This window comes from Sardina pilchardus, chromosome 10, assembly GCF_963854185.1.
Source record: "Sardina pilchardus chromosome 10, fSarPil1.1, whole genome shotgun sequence".
Lineage (NCBI taxonomy): Eukaryota > Metazoa > Chordata > Actinopteri > Clupeiformes > Clupeidae > Sardina > Sardina pilchardus.
This window is the reverse complement of record NC_085003.1, coordinates 18,097,465-18,113,316: the sequence shown is the minus strand read 5'-3', so window position 1 is coordinate 18,113,316 and position 15,852 is coordinate 18,097,465. Positions and strand designations below refer to the sequence as shown.

Below are 15,852 nucleotides of genomic sequence, written 5' to 3'. Positions count from 1 at the left end.
GGATGCGCCGGAGCCAGACGGCTATAGTGTGAGCTGGACGCTGACGGCCGCGGCTAACCAACACCAACATCCCATCCAGGGGAGCCTCATACCTCAGCTTAACCCCAAGAGGCCTTTACCAGCTGCTTCAGGCAGTTGCCACTCAACCCTCCCTCCCTGCTCAACCCCACCCGAGCGTCTTCCAACCCCCCCCCCCTACCCAGACTGAGTGTGGCCAACATGATGACAATCAATACAAACCCCCCTACCAATTATTTTATATACTGTTAATGATTATTTATTGTAAGGGGACAGAGTGCATCGATGAACAAGCTCACTTAAACCCTTACAGAATTGTCTGCAAATTTATTTTGTCATGTTTTCAAATGCAAATTGGGTTTCTGGCAGATACAGTAGTTGTGGTTAACTTTTGGCAATGTTGCAGCAGATTTGCAGTAATGTCATATGCAAATCAATGTTTGTCACCGGACGTTCACTGGTAGTTTGCCATTACTGGCTAAGTGTGGTGTCAAATCACTGATCACAAATCACACATTTACTACTAGTTGCAAACTTTGCTGAAAGTTTGCCTCTAGTGGCCAACATTGGCAAACTTCTGGTAATGTCTTCTAGTGAACTTACTTGTTTCCCACAAATCACCCACAAGTTTTTGGCAAATATTCCGCAAACATTCAATTTTGTAAGGGTAAGCCATGTACAGTATGTACCAGAATTAGCCATACAAGTGAGTTTTCATCTGCAGTCCCTGACTGTTAGTATTTAGTATTTTATATTGAACATTCTGTTGCAGAGGATATTTTGAATTTGTACTTAAATATAAACAAAGAAATTATGTCAATAAAACAGACACTGTATCATGTGTTCATTATTGTTATTGTTGTATTTATTACGGCATAAGTAATGGGAGCGGAACGTGATTTGTAGTCTTGTGATTGGGTCCTGACTGTCACAGGTCCACACAGTAGGCTAAATGACAGTCCAGTGTTTTGTTTGTGCTGAGAGCAGGGTTCCTCCACAATACAATACCAATACATTTACATGTACAATAAGAGTCAGATCTCCTATCTTGACCATGGCGTGGATCACATACGTGCATTACAGTAAAAGTAGAAATGTTGAAAACATGCCTTGAACCACCACCCACAGTAGGCTATAGCAGGTGCTATTCTCCAGCCTTACAATGCCACACACATCTCTCTAGGATTCCCAGGAGCAGCTTGGGGCCATTGGAGCTTCCCCTTCTGTCAGCTCTCAGGGCAGATTCATACTGGTAAGTTGTGCACAACCTTCAGTCATAGCAATTCAACGTCTCATCAGGTACAGTACATATGCTTGAAGTGTTAATGGGTACAATTTATTTTGCATAATATGTACTAAAACAGTATTGATCTTTGTTTTTCAGTATATAAGGGAGACAACCCTCTAAACTGGGTTGATCCACAGGGGGAGGGTAAACCTTAAGAGAAAAGCCTGCATGCTCAAGTCTTACGGGGCCAAAGGGTGCACCTTATCTTTCTGCTTTCCAGGAGTGCCTGCTTGTACACAGCCTGGCCTGAACCACACCTTGCTCACAAGAAGAAGAAGAAGAATATGAAGACCTACAGTAAGATGGAGTCTGTGGAAAGTTGTATGTGCAGCTGAGAGCCTCTTTCTGCTCAGTCTATCCATTCCAGCCGCTTTGTTTGAAGAATCCAACCATTATGTTGCTCAGACGTTTTGCCAAAACCTCCATGCAGATGTTTGTGAACTATGAGTTACATACAGTGACTGGATAATGAGTGAGAATGTATTCAAATGAGTGAGATACTTTGAGCTACTCACTACAGTGTTACATGCCATAATGTTTTCGCAATCATCGCATAGCTTACCTGGCTATCTTTAACAGTTCGTGGGAACACACCACTCCCATGAAGAGCCACAGACTGGGCCCTTCTCTCGCTCTCTTTCTCTCTTACAAAGACCACCATCAACTGTCAAAGCTTCTCTAATGACGTGTCAGAAGAACTCGTCTCCCAGCGGTGCTCCTTGTGGAATCGTCTTGTCAGTTCTCTTCTCACTTTGGGTAAAAGGCATAAGGTGGCAGCCATAAGGTGTCTAAATTCACACCGGCCACAGACGCCTCCACACAAGACTCGACACCCCTGCTGAGAAGCTCCCCTGCAGCCAGTGGTGTTCAGCTCTTTATAAAAAAAAAACCATGTGGATGTCTTCTTGTGAATAAATGATATGCCAGACCCACGCTGGCGCTTTTCACAAGACTAAATGGTTTGTACCTATTTTCAACAGTGGCATTTTTCACCTAAGCCTGTGTTTAATAAATAGTTAATAAATAACTAGTTACTTCATTACAAATGAAAATGGTTTCCATCCAATGTGTGTGTGTGTGTAAGAGAGAAAGAGTTAAGAGGCGCATAGATTAAGACAAATGATAAATGGCAGTAAATAAATGACCTGTGTCCCAACATTGTTTTATGCAGGCATGTGCAGTGTGTGCCACCTGTTAAATCCCACAATAATGTAAAAGGTCAAACAACAGTAAATATAACAAAACTTTATTCAGTGAAATAGTATCAAATCTCAGAATCCTTGCTGTCTACACCAATGTCATTGTGTTCATCACATGATGTTAGTAGGCAAAGGTGTTATCTGTCTTGTGGCCCAGTTTGGCGAGATTTGGCAGGCAGGCGTACTGGATCATCGGTGGTGGGCCGCACATCACAATGAGAACGTCATCCGCTGGTGCCGGGAGGTGGTCTTTAATCATCTCAGCACTCACAAATCCTGAGCTGTACGCCCATCCTGTCGAGGAGAGAATTAGCGTATTGTAGATGAGTTTCTCAACACCGCCTTTCACAAGCATCACAAGCACAAGGCTATAATGACCTAGCTATGTCTATGGGAACCGTTAGCTAGCTTCTAGAGCTTTCCTGAAATGACACAAATTCAACATGAGGTATTGCAGACATGAGCAATATCCAATTATACTCCATAATTACATTCTATGTATCCTTAATATGTCTCCAGGAAGTAGACGCCTTTGGAAGGCATCTTGCACCACATCTTAACACAGAGTGAGGTTGAATGATCTGGCTTTTTAAAGTGCTGAAAAGGTGAGGTCACCCTTACCCTGTGGTGGCTTATCCAGGGTGTACCATAGTTTGAACTGTTCAGGGTACAGTGCTTCAGTTTGAATCTTATCCAACTCTTCTCTCAACAAGATGTCTTTCTCAGTCTGCAACAGAGAGGGGTGTTTGTTAAATGGCGTGTGACTGCCTCATTTGCAGTAACAAGCAAACAAACAAACAATTTCAGTCCTATTATACTGGTACTTTTTACTCCGATATAACAATCTAACGTAAATTGTTTTATCATATTGAAATAACAAGTTAACATGAACTATTCTATTACAATTCAAATACATGTGCCATGTAACCAACGCTTTGATTTTAGCTGAAGTTTGTCATGATTCCTGAATATAGACATTAGGAATTTTTGCAAGTTCGTTTGGCGTGTAAACTAGAATATTCTGTATTCTGAATTCTGATCATATTTAGATTGGTTCTTTAATCTGAGAGTTCAACACATGTGGCCAAAGAGAATGATGCAAAATCAGCATTCCTTTCGCTTTTGGTGTGGTAAGAGGTTTACCTGGTTGGCAAATAAAAGAGAGCACTTGGTATTGTCGGTAGGATTGGATGTGATGCATCTGATCAGCTGGAGCATTGGGGTAATACCTGGATAAGAACATGGCTTCTTTTCAAATAAATAAGCAGTAAATAGTACTACTGGTGACACTACTACAAGTTGTACTACCACTGCTACCACCACCAGATGTACTACACTAAGAGGAATAAGAGGAGGAGCACCATAATAGTCTTATAAGTGGAGTGATAACAATGAATGTATTGATCTCAGTTGCAACTATCACTGCTATTGCAGCCACTACCACTGTTGCAAACAGATAAACAAGAAAATCCACATTAAAATAATAACTAAAAAGAATCAAGTAGCCAGGGAAAATGACTAGTGAAGTAATGGTTAAGTTCTATTCATTTCAGTCTTCTAGTTGTCCAAAGAGTACACTGTTAATATGGTGAATAAATAAGTAAACTGAAAGATGTCCAGTCTGAAATCTCACCTGTTCCACCAGCAATCATTCCCACGTGCTTAAACTTCCTGATCTTGGCCTCAGATTTTTTATCTGGACGGATTGAAAAAGTTCCTTAAAAATGATCAAAATTCAGAATCAGGCAAACACTGGTACTGTATCTTACACAAAACCTTTTTCCAATAGTGGCATTTTAGCTCTTGGAACAGCATAGGATGTGTCCCACTGAGCAACACTGACATCTAGTGGATGCCATGTAACTTAATCTAAAGGGAAAACTCTAAAGAACAACATTCTTCAGTTTTATAATAAGCAAACATGTTCTTACCATGTCCCTTGTAGACGAGCAGTCCATTAGGCCCTCTGAAATCCATAGTGTCTCCAATGCCCATGTCATTGAGGTACTGAGACATCTTACCCCCGTCAGGGTAGTTTGGATGGGTATTTTTGTGATATACCTGAAGAGAACCATCTGTGCTTCACAACGGCACTGTATATCTAGCACACAATTGCCTTAAATTCATTAATCCTCATTGCACCAACACTGTATACTTTTATCGTCACAATAAATAATTTATATTAGGCTACATTCAATTTGTCATGTTTGACAGGTACAAACACTACCTTCACAACCAGGTCAACAAAGCCCTGGTCCTCGTCACTTGAAACCGGGGTATAAGCACGGATCACAAGGCTGCCATTGACTTTTGCAGAAAGATAAACATGCTGACCTGAAATTGACCATGAACAGTTTATCAGACATTTAAATCTGACAATGGACCAATTTGTTGTTCCAAACGGTTATGAAAACCAGGTGGCTTATATGGGCCCTGATAAAAGTGAAAGGAGAAAGTGAAAGTGCAACGTACCCACTGGAAGGCCGAGGACGTGGGAGGGAGATGGAAGGCCGAAGCGGAGCCGCTTGGTGTCATGGCTGATGTCCTGTGGAGGGAGGCATATAAGCTCAGTCCCATTAGTCATGTGTTTACTGCATGGTCAAGGTGAAAAGATGTTATTTTGGCATGGCGTCAATGACAGAGTAATGAGTGATGCCAACAGACCTCCTTCTCCGTGAGGGGCAGGGGGTATTTGATCGTTGCATCCAGGAGAGTTCGGGGTGAGGATTTCCCTCCACCACTTGACATGAGGTATAATAGGGTAAAAGCCACAACAGACACTGCCACCAGTACAGACACGGTCTGGACAGAACCAAGGTCGACAATTAGATAATAATTAGTATTGTGTTTTCATTGTTTTCATGTATTCATTAGTAAAGTAATAAAAGAAGAAATACATATTAACATCAGTGACCTGGATAGAAAATGACTTGCATAATGTTGATTTCAAATCAACAGCAATAAAGTCCAAACAGCAAGCATAGCAAAATCATGTTCTTCTTGGCATGTCACTGTTCTGCTCAGCTTTGATATGATAAAGTATCTGTTTGGTATACAGATTCTAAGGTAATTTTAAGGTACTATCAATTAAACAAAACTTAATCTGATACTTTAAACATAAAGTAGCATGCAACATTCTGCAGTGTCATTCGTTCCATTCCTCAAAGGTGTGAAGTGGTAGGCCTATGACAACGATAGAACTTTCAGTAGAAACATATTGAGCCTTTTAGTTAGGTCAACTACTGCTATATTGTTACAAGCATCTGAAAGTAAACATGTTTTCGTAAATCATATATAAAATTAAATTACCAGATAGTCCTCCATAATGACTGTTCTGTCACACTGCCCCGAGATACCCGGCCTCAGTAGTCTGCTGTTGGTATGCGCATAGGTCACACATTGAGGGAGAGCATGCACCTTTGCTCTAGGGCCGTCCCAGAGGAGGAGCGTCTGATCGGGGAGGCGGGATTGTGTGAAGAAACCAATTGGAGTTGGAAGCAGTTTCCATAACAACATGACATGACTGCGTATGTGTGGCTGAACATGCGTCTGGAAAAGTGGTCTGTAATCACCCCATTCTCATAGCGGCGCGTAGTAGGCGATCCTGTTTCCGTGCGCTATGCTTTGTTAATTGGTCACATGGTAAACTCTGTGCGAGTTTATTTTATTTCATTATATGATAATATGGTTATTTTGGTGCCACTGGCTATTTGGCGTAAAATATAACACTGCACCACCATTAACACGTCGTAACACTTTTATTTCCACAGCCGACAAGTAGGCTACATACAGCTGGCGGAAAATACATTTGGGTGAATGCAATAATACAAAACATTGATAAACAAAACAATGTCCTTGTTAATACATTAATATTTCTCTACATATCACATGCAAATAAATAATACTAAGAAGAAAACGTTACAATAACATAAATACTGTTCATGATTTAATAGCACCAAGTTGTTTGTGGTGGGAGGTTTGAGGAGGTGATGATGATAACATGCAGTTGACATGATTCAGTAAAAGTCCCCAGATGACTCCGTCCTAAAATCCTTTTCGTCTTGGTACTCGTCAAGCGCTGAATCCAAAGTTGCTGTGAAGAATATGATACTGCCATTAGATTTAAGAAAATGGCACTGCAGATTGGGAAAAGCTGCATTATATGAAACAGCAATCATACACAGGCACCTATAAACCTGTATAAAGCGCCAGGCAGTGCCCCTTTGAAAGTGGAGAAGTTCCAACTGTTGGGTTACTAAATTGTACAGAGCATTCTGTTGATTTACTTCACCTCTGGATTCCACTCGTAGTAGCCTACTCTGGGGAGGGGTAAGAACAGCCAGGCAGAGAGCAAGGCAGCGAGCTGGCCTATATCAAGCTGCTTCGTGGAGTCCTCCAGCTGCAGCCTAACTTACCATCAAGCTGCTCCAGAATCCAGTCCGTGACAGGCATCACGGAGGAATAAACCGCAGGCCTGGGAAACTTTCCGCATCCCTCCCTCCAACTGGCCACTCCATGGACAAAGAAATTGGAGTTGTTTGTTCGGCATACCAAGGGGGCTCCAGCATGATCCTAAAGAATCCGAGAGAATTGCAATGCATAATTCCAGTTATTTATTTTTCAATTCATTCATGTTCATTCATTACAAGCATCATTGTGAATATCTTTGCATGAGAGGCATTCCCTGCTTTGGCCCGTTGTTTGCACATTGCATAACAAGTCAGGTATTCCTGCTATAGGAATGTGTGGTTAGAATTCCATGTCATGCCAAATAATATCGTCTATGTCATTTTTTCCCCACTAGGGGGAACTGTGTCACAAGTGAAAGGAAAGACTGAGAGACTAGTTAGTCAGTGTGTGTTGTTTGGCCATTCTCAGTGATGCTGCACTTCAGAGTTGACTGTAAGCAGTTTCTTACCATGCAGGAACCATGTTGGTTCAGCTCTTCCTGCTCGGCGCATAGCATGGTGTCCGTCAGCCTGCCAGGATAGTAGTGTTGACAAGCTGCGTGTTCCATCAGAGACACCTCTATCGGCCGGGAAGTGTTGTTCCCCAGAGTGCCTGCCAATTAAAGCCCACCACAGATGAGTGTGGGGGCGCTAAGCTGCATAAAAACAGACTGAACGGCTCTGTTTGGTACCTCTGGCATTACCACACACAAGCATAATATCAGTGAGTGATCTTTTAGCAAGGGCCTTGTCATGGAAGTTGAATATGCTGAACACCAGATACATCCTCCATTCATTACCAAGGAATGTAAACTTCACATCATAACATCTTACTCTGTACCTATAGGCAGAGAATATAATAGTTTATATTTAGCAGCTAAGGCCAGGGGACAGCATATTTTCGACCCATGCAGGAGACTGTGTGTGTGTGTTCTCTCAATAAACATACTGTAATTTACTTGATAAACAGCAGTGCTCGTCTATGGATGCTTACCAACACGGTTGTTCTCCAAGGAAACCTTGCAGTCGTGAGTGAATGAGCCCTCCTGTGGGTGGGTGGGCAGGCATATAAGCTGTGTGTGGTTAGTGAGTGCAAAGTCAGAGTCAAGGTGAAGGAGAGCGACATCCGAGTCCAGAGAGAAGGAGTCATACTGAGGGTGAACAAGTGCTTTCCTCACCCTGCGACTCTACGAGAACAGGGGGAGAATGAAAATGGGTTATTATGATGAAAAGTATATTTACTGTGGATAAATGCATGAGAACTAATATACTGATGCACATACACCCATTCTGCATGCAGATATACACACATATACATAAACACATACACAACATAAATACACATATATTTGTATGTCATACTTGGCTGTCTGGGCCACCAGTCTCCACAGTCAATGCACCAAGTATTTTCTCATCCCTGCATTGAAATAACACCAAATCAATATCATATAAACAAAAAGCAACAAATAAAATGTAAACAAATATATATATATTTTGTATGAATACCGTATTGAGACACTCACAGGCCATGGACACAGTGGGCAGCTGTGAGGATCCAGTCAGGCTGGATGATGGCACCCAAACAGATGACCTCAGTGTCCAGCTGGAGTCGGGCGTCCCAGGGCCAGCGCTGCAGTGAGGTGCCCTCTCCCCCTTCCAGTCCTCCCTGCTCTGAGCCAGCAAGAGAGTGTGGCATTCCACACAAACCTGGCAACCCATAAGAAGACAAAGATAAGTGGGCTTGCCATCTGAGTAGCATACCACAAGCCACAGGAAACCACAGTAAGGACACACACAGTGAAGAAAATAGGCTTGTGTAAACCATGACACAGTTCCTGTTTTTACACACGGTTTGTGTTTATGAGGCCATAACAACCATGGCCCGAGTTCATATCTTTGAAACATATCTGATAAATACCACATGCCCTGCCAGAGGTCTGAATAAAAAGGATGTCTATGTAAAACAACCTGTCAGCAAAACAAATAAGGTCAATAATGGCAAAGCTTGAATCACTGGACAAACCTGTCTCTGCGTAGCGAGAGTGGGTTGTGGTGCCATCTGATTCGTCCTCCAGTTCCCTTGACCCCCCTTCCAGGAGATCTGTTAGCAAAGAGAGAGGTCTATGATGGGTAAACAGACACCATTGGAAAGATCACAGACACAATATAGATATCTCAATGACAGAGAAAAACAGTTGTTACAAAGAGAGGCATATTGGATATTCACTGCTCGGGGACTCTCATTCCAAACTGTATGAATGAGGAAATCATTCTGAATTGTGTCTGGTAAAAATGCATGGAGAGTGCTGGAATGTTTGGAATGCCATTGTTTCCTGTATTGTGATCGTGGTGATGTACACACACAGTAATGAATTGTAGCCTGCTTGGATTGTATTGATTGGGACTCTCCTGTTGAGGAGCACTGGCTGTGTGTGGGGTCAAGAGGTGAACAAGTACTTTAAGCACCCCTATATGGTGTCAAAGGTGAAACTGCTATGATCACGCTGCCCGAAATCGTCCGTGGGGCAATTTTAAAAAAGTTCTAAAAAGACGCGTGAGTGCTATCTTTTATTCCTTGAGTTCATAAACACCCAACTGGAATGGACACACAGTGGCGTGAAGGTTTTAATGAAGCATTGACCAGGTATACTGCAGCCATACAATGGGTGAAATGAAATAAATGGGTTAGTGGCAAATAAACGACAGCTGTTCTATGAAGATGGATGGTGTAGTAGGGTTTGGTTGTTTCTGAATGCTCTGAATGTAAAGACCTGATCGTTTGATGAATGTTGGTGTGGCGTGGAATCCACGGGCTGTTACGCTGCTGTCTGAGATGAGGTGGAGGACCATCACGCTGTCATAGCTCAGGACCGGCGGAGGTACAGTCCCACCACAAAGCACCACTTAAAGGGGAGAGGAAGCAGATTTAGACCGAGCCAAAACAGATGGAGGAGTCGTCAGCATAAAGACAAATAAGACAAGGCAAATCAAATCAAATCAAGGGATTTGTAATCAACTAGACTTTAATATTATGCAGGAAGAGAAACTGCAGATGTGACATTTTTGAGAGATATAAAATGTACAGTGTTCATCATAGCCTGTAGGACTTCCTGTTGCATAGCCAGTAGGACTTCCTGTTGCACAGCCACACAATTGGGACAATATTAGGACGATAAAGGTGGTAATGATACAAATACAATGCATTCAAAAATGCATCATCCAATCCTACACTAGCTACCAGCAAAGCCATTGATATCTCAAAGTTGCGTCACAACCATTCACTCCCGTGTACAAACAAATGGCGGCAGTAGCTCTGGGAGCAACTTTCCAGATAATATATCCTAAAGAATGCTCCAGAACGCCAGTTTCAAATGAAAATTCTTTTGCTTTCAAATGCACATGCACTCTGTTTTTTATGACTTTTATGATTTTTACTCCGTTTCATGTCTGTCTAAAGCAGATTAAATGGCCTTGTGTATGAAATTTCCCTTACAAATAAAACTGCCTTGCCTTGCCTTTGTCTTTCCTTCTCTAGGCCCTGTTTCTAAAGCACAGCCAGAGTTCACAGAGACAAACGCATATTGAGTACAAGAATAATCTGGTTTAAAAGGCTTTCAGTGAATTTCCTGCAATAATAGCTCTTCACCATGGCTTCAAAGGCATGTGTCATCACAGAGACAAATATTGAGCCATGGCTCGGTCTCTTGCCATGAGTCCAGTGTGTGCATCCATCCATCAACAAGGCAGTTTAGCAGCTTTATTCATGTGACTGACTCATTATTGACTTTAAAAACACATTTCCCTTTAATAATTGTCAATTACACAAACGTATTGATCCGTCAATCCAAGAGAGGCCTTTCTCTTACCAATTTCTTGTTTTCCATCAATATCTCCCAATATTTTCAGGGAGTCATATTGGCAATGCTCCGACTGCTCCAAGTCAAAATCGTGGAAATCAAGCTGAAAAATTACATTACAGGCATCAATTTAGGCAGCCACTCACCCTCTGGTTCCCATCAGGTCAAGTATGCATAGTCTCACACCGTGCATAATTATGATAATTATTTCACTTCTCATGATTATAACATTCAGGTCATGACATGCTGGGCGCTGTGGTGAAAGACTAAGAGTCACTTTCCCTTCTAGTTCAGAAAACCGATCTGGAGTCACAGCTGTGAGTCAACTCTCATTGCATATTCAAGGAGCCATGCATGTATTCATGATTCGGTTGAGAGAGAGAGAGAGTGGAGACGCCACCAAGCTCACCTTGACGACATGTCCCTCGGGTGCGTGGATGACCCAGCGGCAGTCCGCGCCGTTACCGTAGGCCTCGGGGTAGCGGGGACTTCGGATGGCCTCCTGTGCCTGGAACAACGCCACCGTGCCACATCCTGGCCCTGCCGCGCATTGAGACCCGATCAACAAAGGATGAGTGCTCAGCGTGCTGACTGAGTCCTATTGGTACTGCCATCGCAACACGTCTCGTCTTCCTCCCCCCCCACCAGCAGCGCCCGCCCGCCTGGTCTTCGACACCGTCGCCCGTCGCACCCGCCACCGCGCGGGTCTCTGGGGGTGAAGCCGTCCCTGTCTCTGGTTTCCGCGGCCCCGGGGTCACCTGAGGTGCGCTGCGCTGAAATCCCTAACCCACCTGACTCTCATTACTCCATCACAAGGCCTCGGTGTGTGTGGTCTGTTGGCACGCGCGGCTCACCCTGTCTCTATGGCATCCGCGCCCCCTGAGAGCGCCCGTGCCCCCGGTCGCTGCCTGACGACAGCACCACAGGAGGGGGGGCGCTGAGCACGGCGAGGATTTAAACAGGGAGGACAGGGAGTCCTCCTCTTTGGCTCAGGGGCTTAAACACAACCTGTCAAGCAGGGTGATGCAACGACAGCCCAAACCAGTTGTCAGTAGAATCTCCCCTGTTGTGTGCCTGATAAAGAACACTCTCTTTTTTATCTATCTCTGCAGGTACATCTGTCCAAATTACGGCTTGTTTGTTGCCTCATAGTTTATGCATGGCTCACTTTCTAGAATAAAATATACTCTAGATAGATATGTTTTCAAGATTCGTATTTTGAAGACTTTGTGCACATTGCTTTGCTCCTGAAAGTTTAAAGAATGTTCCTGGAATCAGCCTTTGGTTTTTGGTCAATCCACAATGTTATTCAACAGGCCTTGTTTGGTTTAGCAAACCGGTTTAGCAGCAAATGTTGTCATTTGCTGTCATTCATCAGTTTAGATAGATTAGTTGTGTTGCATTCTAACCACTCTTTTATAGGCCCTTACCACAGAGACTGAAAAAATAATGGCCAGTACAATACAACAGAACAGATCTATTCTAAATGACCACTCCCACAACACCCCTTAGCCTACTGTAAGGTGTAAGGGATTGGCACTAGAACTCACCCAGTTGAAAATCTCCAGCCACAGTTTTGTATTGGATGGAAAAGCCAGCTCTTGTGCCGCTGGCATCAGACACAAACTGTACGGTAGCACTGCTGGAGGAGATCAGCACAGGCTCTGGGAGTTGCCCCCCACAGAACTTGCCTGGAGAAAAGAAAGCACATCGTCCACAGGAAATGAGTGATTCTACAAAGGCCCTTGTTTCAATCCCTCCAAACCACTGTTAACGCGTTTATCATGTTTATAGGCCAGAGGCAAAAAGGAAGAGGCGTGGTTATGTCCAACGTCAGTTTGGTGTTCACTTCCTCACCAATGACTCTGTCGGCACCGCCAAACACGGTGAGCTGGTCACTGTGACAGAGAGTGTCATTCTCTAAGTCAAACTCCAAGAACTCCAGCAGAATGTGACTTTCAGCAGCAACACGTATAGACCATGAGCATATTCTGGGAATGGAAGGGGTGAGAAAGGATTTGTTTTTATAATGTACTCTTGGACATTAGAACAGAAACAAAAACAAAAGCCGAAAATGACTCACTCATTGTTTGCATAATAGTTGGCAGGCTTATCTGGATTGTTAATCACACCTTGGTTTTCATTCAAAGGCCCATCCATCACGTGACACAACCCTATAGCAAACATATGCAAGCAGAGACATTCAACCACTCATTTTCAAAAGTGAGACTCTGTAAGCTGATTGTAAAACATATTCAAAGCCCACTTACTTGGAGGGGACACTGATTTGACAAGTGCTTCTATAAATGAAAGACATTAAATGCAAGCTGTTATGCAATACTTATTAAACAGTGTGTTTTTTAAAAAAAATGAGTTTTACAAAGCAGTAAACATTTTGTGAGTTTTTAAAGCATAAACCTTTAAGGATTCTCTTGATCCATGGCAAGAACACTTTGACATCAGTGAACACTCCAGGCGACCCTCTCATGACTGGGTGCTTGAACAAGTTGTCAACCCAGCTGCGTCCACACCCTTTACCCCACGAGGTCACCCCGACTACAGCCCAGTGCCCATCCTCTCTGGGGCAGATCAAGGGACTCCCAGAGTCTCCCTGGACATAGCAGGAGAAAAAAAAAACACATTTTAACAAGAAAACCCTGAGGGGCACACTGATAGACTTCCTGCTCCACAGTACTGCACTTCTGATTTCTTGTTAACAACAAGGGTACGTCTCTCTCTCCTCTTTCCCATGCACATTAGAGTTGAAGAAAGCCATCATCTCTGCTTTAGTCTGAGACAAGTGAAGCCCTACTGTACCTGACAAGCGTCTCGACCTCCTCTCTCTGGTCCAGCACACACCACAGTGAGGGGTAGCGGCCTGGGCCGTAGTGTTCGGAGGGCCTGCCTGCATCGGCCTGGCTCCACTAGGTCAAGCATCACTTCACGGAGAACCGCTGGAAGGCGGCCACCTACAGTACATGGAAGATTATTTTTGGAACATTATAACAGGAATTAAATGTGAAGTTTGGCTAATTTGTCAAAAGCGGAATACTTCCACGAGAGATATGCTTTCATGTTCATACATACGCTCTCTTACGCGACCCCAACCGCCAACGATGCAGCCGGTGCTGGCTGGGAAATTCTCACTGGGCAGAGGTAAGCACAAAGGCTGAACACGCTCATCTGCAGAACCATTGAAAGAAATGTCAATACCGCAACAATAGGACATCACTGTGATTGACTAGTATAGTTTTTTTAGGCAACATACCATACTGAATTAATCCATCCACTTCCAACAGGGCAATGTCGTAGTTCATTGGAGAGATGGGGTGGTACTTTTCATGGATTCGTATGGTCTTGAGTCTGAATATCTGTTCCCCTCTCTCCGCCACCCTCTGATCATGCTCCCCAACCACAGCGCTGACATTTTGAAGAGCATCGCTGAAATCAGCATCATAGACTCATTAGAATACAAAATGAACAAGGCAGGTGTTGCTTACAGCGAGTTCAGGTCTTCAGGATGTCCAGGCCCTATTAAAAAAGCATTCTGCCAATGCAAAAAGAAACTGTTCCATAACAGGAGGTGTGTGTCAACATCGCATCATCAGCAATCAACACCCACACCATCCTGTCAGCATTGTGGTAAACCAAAAGATAGTGTTAAAGATAAAGTACATGTGAACATGACATCAACCTACTCTGACATGCTGTAGAGGCAGTGGGCAGCTGTTAATAGCCAGCGGTCCGTCAGGATGGATGCCCCACAGAAATGCAAGCCCCTAGACCTTAAAGATACCTGAAAGCCAGAGCAAAGAACCCATCATGACACCCAGATAATAGACAAAATGTAGCCTAAGAACGTGGAATGTGACAAAATAAATTAAAAAGATATGACAAAAAGACATGAAAGTGCTCTCAAAAAGATATGAAAATGCTAACCACACCACAAATAAGATAAAACAACATAATCTACCACCAGACAGTTTCTGGATGTAAATGATTTGCCTAAAACAATTTGACTTCTGAAGCTCCTGATAACAATAATAATCATGTATTGTATATGCCTGTCATGTTCTGTAAAGTGATTAGAATGAACATTTCTGGAGGTAAAGCCCTGTATTATCTCAGTCACTTAATATTCCTGTAATTAGAAGCCAGAGCGTGTCTGGTAAATGCACCCTTGGGGCTGTTAATGAGGGTGTCTGGTGCTATACTTATGTCAGTTAAAAGATTACATGCCAGCCACGGATGGGATCCATGCAAAGCTTCTGTTCCTCCAACGATTCTTAACGATCTGTCGAGTGGGCTCTTCACTTGAGGAAAACCACATTTAGGACCTGCAGAGGAGACACCGTCAATATCTTGCCTGAAGCACTTTTAGGAAATACTAAACACACTCGTACACTCCACTTTGATTTACCTTGCAGAAGAGCAGTGATGCTGAGGAGACATAAGGACATGCAGAGAAGAGCAGCGATGAACGTCATCCCTGAGGTGGCCATTCTGAGTCCTGACTGGGGGGCCTCAGGATGAGTCTTGCATTTATAGAGGGGAGAGGGGGTTGCAGAGACAGCCTGTTACTCATTAACCAAAGCCAAGGGTGTCAGAGGGGTTCAGAAAAACTTCACACACAGAACTTGCTGGAGGTAGACAAACCTGCACACTCAGAATAACAGCAGCTTCCGCATATGGCACACGCCACATAAACACAAATCTGCAGTAATCTCACTTCCATTTAATCCATACTGAAGCACCACTGATAGCTGATGTGATATTTTGATTGTTAGCAATTATATTTTACTGAGATTTGCCAACACCCATGACACAATGAAACCTTACACAACATGTTCTCTTAGGGGTTTTTATATCCAAGACTGAGAAGTATTGAAACTGAAAAATAGCAAATAAAAAAGTTCTCAGACAATATATTGGTGTCCAAAAGCGAAGGAAGTGGTGACACTGAATCTTTACTGCAAAATAGTGATTCATCTGTTGACCGAGGGCAGTCTGGCTATCTACAAAGGCATGGCCTTTACGTAACC

The 15,852-nt window shown here is 43.3% G+C and overlaps 3 protein-coding genes across 3 annotated transcripts in view; 1 reads left to right on the top strand and 2 right to left on the bottom strand.

The window, feature by feature from the left end:
- Positions 1–2,325, top strand: part of ppfibp2b (PPFIA binding protein 2b) — a 51,960-nt gene extending 49,635 nt beyond the window's left edge. Inside the window, exons 31-32 of the mRNA XM_062546943.1 lie at positions 1,202–1,270; positions 1,527–2,325. Coding sequence (XP_062402927.1) covers positions 1,202–1,270; positions 1,527–1,556 — 99 coding nt within the window. The 3' untranslated portion in view covers positions 1,557–2,325. The remainder of the gene's footprint in view (positions 1–1,201; positions 1,271–1,526) is intronic.
- Positions 2,326–2,536: 211 nt separating this feature from the next.
- Positions 2,537–5,905, bottom strand: LOC134094553 (NADH-cytochrome b5 reductase 2). The gene is made up of 9 exons (XM_062548137.1): positions 5,815–5,905; positions 5,170–5,307; positions 4,978–5,050; positions 4,733–4,839; positions 4,437–4,566; positions 4,139–4,222; positions 3,649–3,734; positions 3,127–3,232; positions 2,537–2,799 (listed from the first exon to the last, which is right to left on the bottom strand). The coding sequence occupies exons 1-9, from the start codon at positions 5,827–5,829 to the stop codon at positions 2,627–2,629; spliced, it is 912 nt and encodes a 303-aa protein (XP_062404121.1). The 5' UTR covers positions 5,830–5,905; the 3' UTR covers positions 2,537–2,626.
- A 351-nt stretch (positions 5,906–6,256) lies between these two features.
- LOC134094497 (ovochymase-2) lies at positions 6,257–13,988 on the bottom strand. The gene is made up of 17 exons (XM_062548032.1): positions 13,898–13,988; positions 13,628–13,779; positions 13,229–13,421; positions 13,081–13,110; positions 12,894–12,984; positions 12,660–12,801; positions 12,361–12,577; positions 11,220–11,350; positions 10,820–10,913; positions 9,725–9,856; positions 8,977–9,054; positions 8,477–8,660; positions 8,316–8,370; positions 7,948–8,140; positions 7,424–7,566; positions 6,921–7,077; positions 6,257–6,598 (listed from the first exon to the last, which is right to left on the bottom strand). Exons 2-17 carry the CDS (start codon positions 13,745–13,747, stop codon positions 6,522–6,524), a joined length of 2,037 nt encoding a protein of 678 aa, XP_062404016.1. The 5' UTR covers positions 13,748–13,779; positions 13,898–13,988; the 3' UTR covers positions 6,257–6,521.
- Between the last annotated feature and the right edge of the window lie 1,864 nt (positions 13,989–15,852).

Coding starts and splice junctions, on each gene's coding strand:
- LOC134094553 (XM_062548137.1), bottom strand. Junction 4,840..4,977: donor CGTCCTCGGCCTTCCAGTGG/GTACGTTGCACT, acceptor GGTCAATTTCAG/GTCAGCATGTTTATCTTTCT. Junction 4,223..4,436: donor GCTCGTCTACAAGGGACATG/GTAAGAACATGT, acceptor ATCATTTTTAAG/GAACTTTTTCAATCCGTCCA.
- LOC134094497 (XM_062548032.1), bottom strand. CDS start 13,747: ATGCTTGACCTAGTGGAGCCAGGCCGATGCAGGCAGGCCCTCCGAACA. Junction 9,055..9,724: donor AACATTCATCAAACGATCAG/GTCTTTACATTC, acceptor CTTTGCTAACAG/ATCTCCTGGAAGGGGGGTCA. Junction 7,078..7,423: donor ACCAACATGGTTCCTGCATG/GTAAGAAACTGC, acceptor CGGATTCTTTAG/GATCATGCTGGAGCCCCCTT.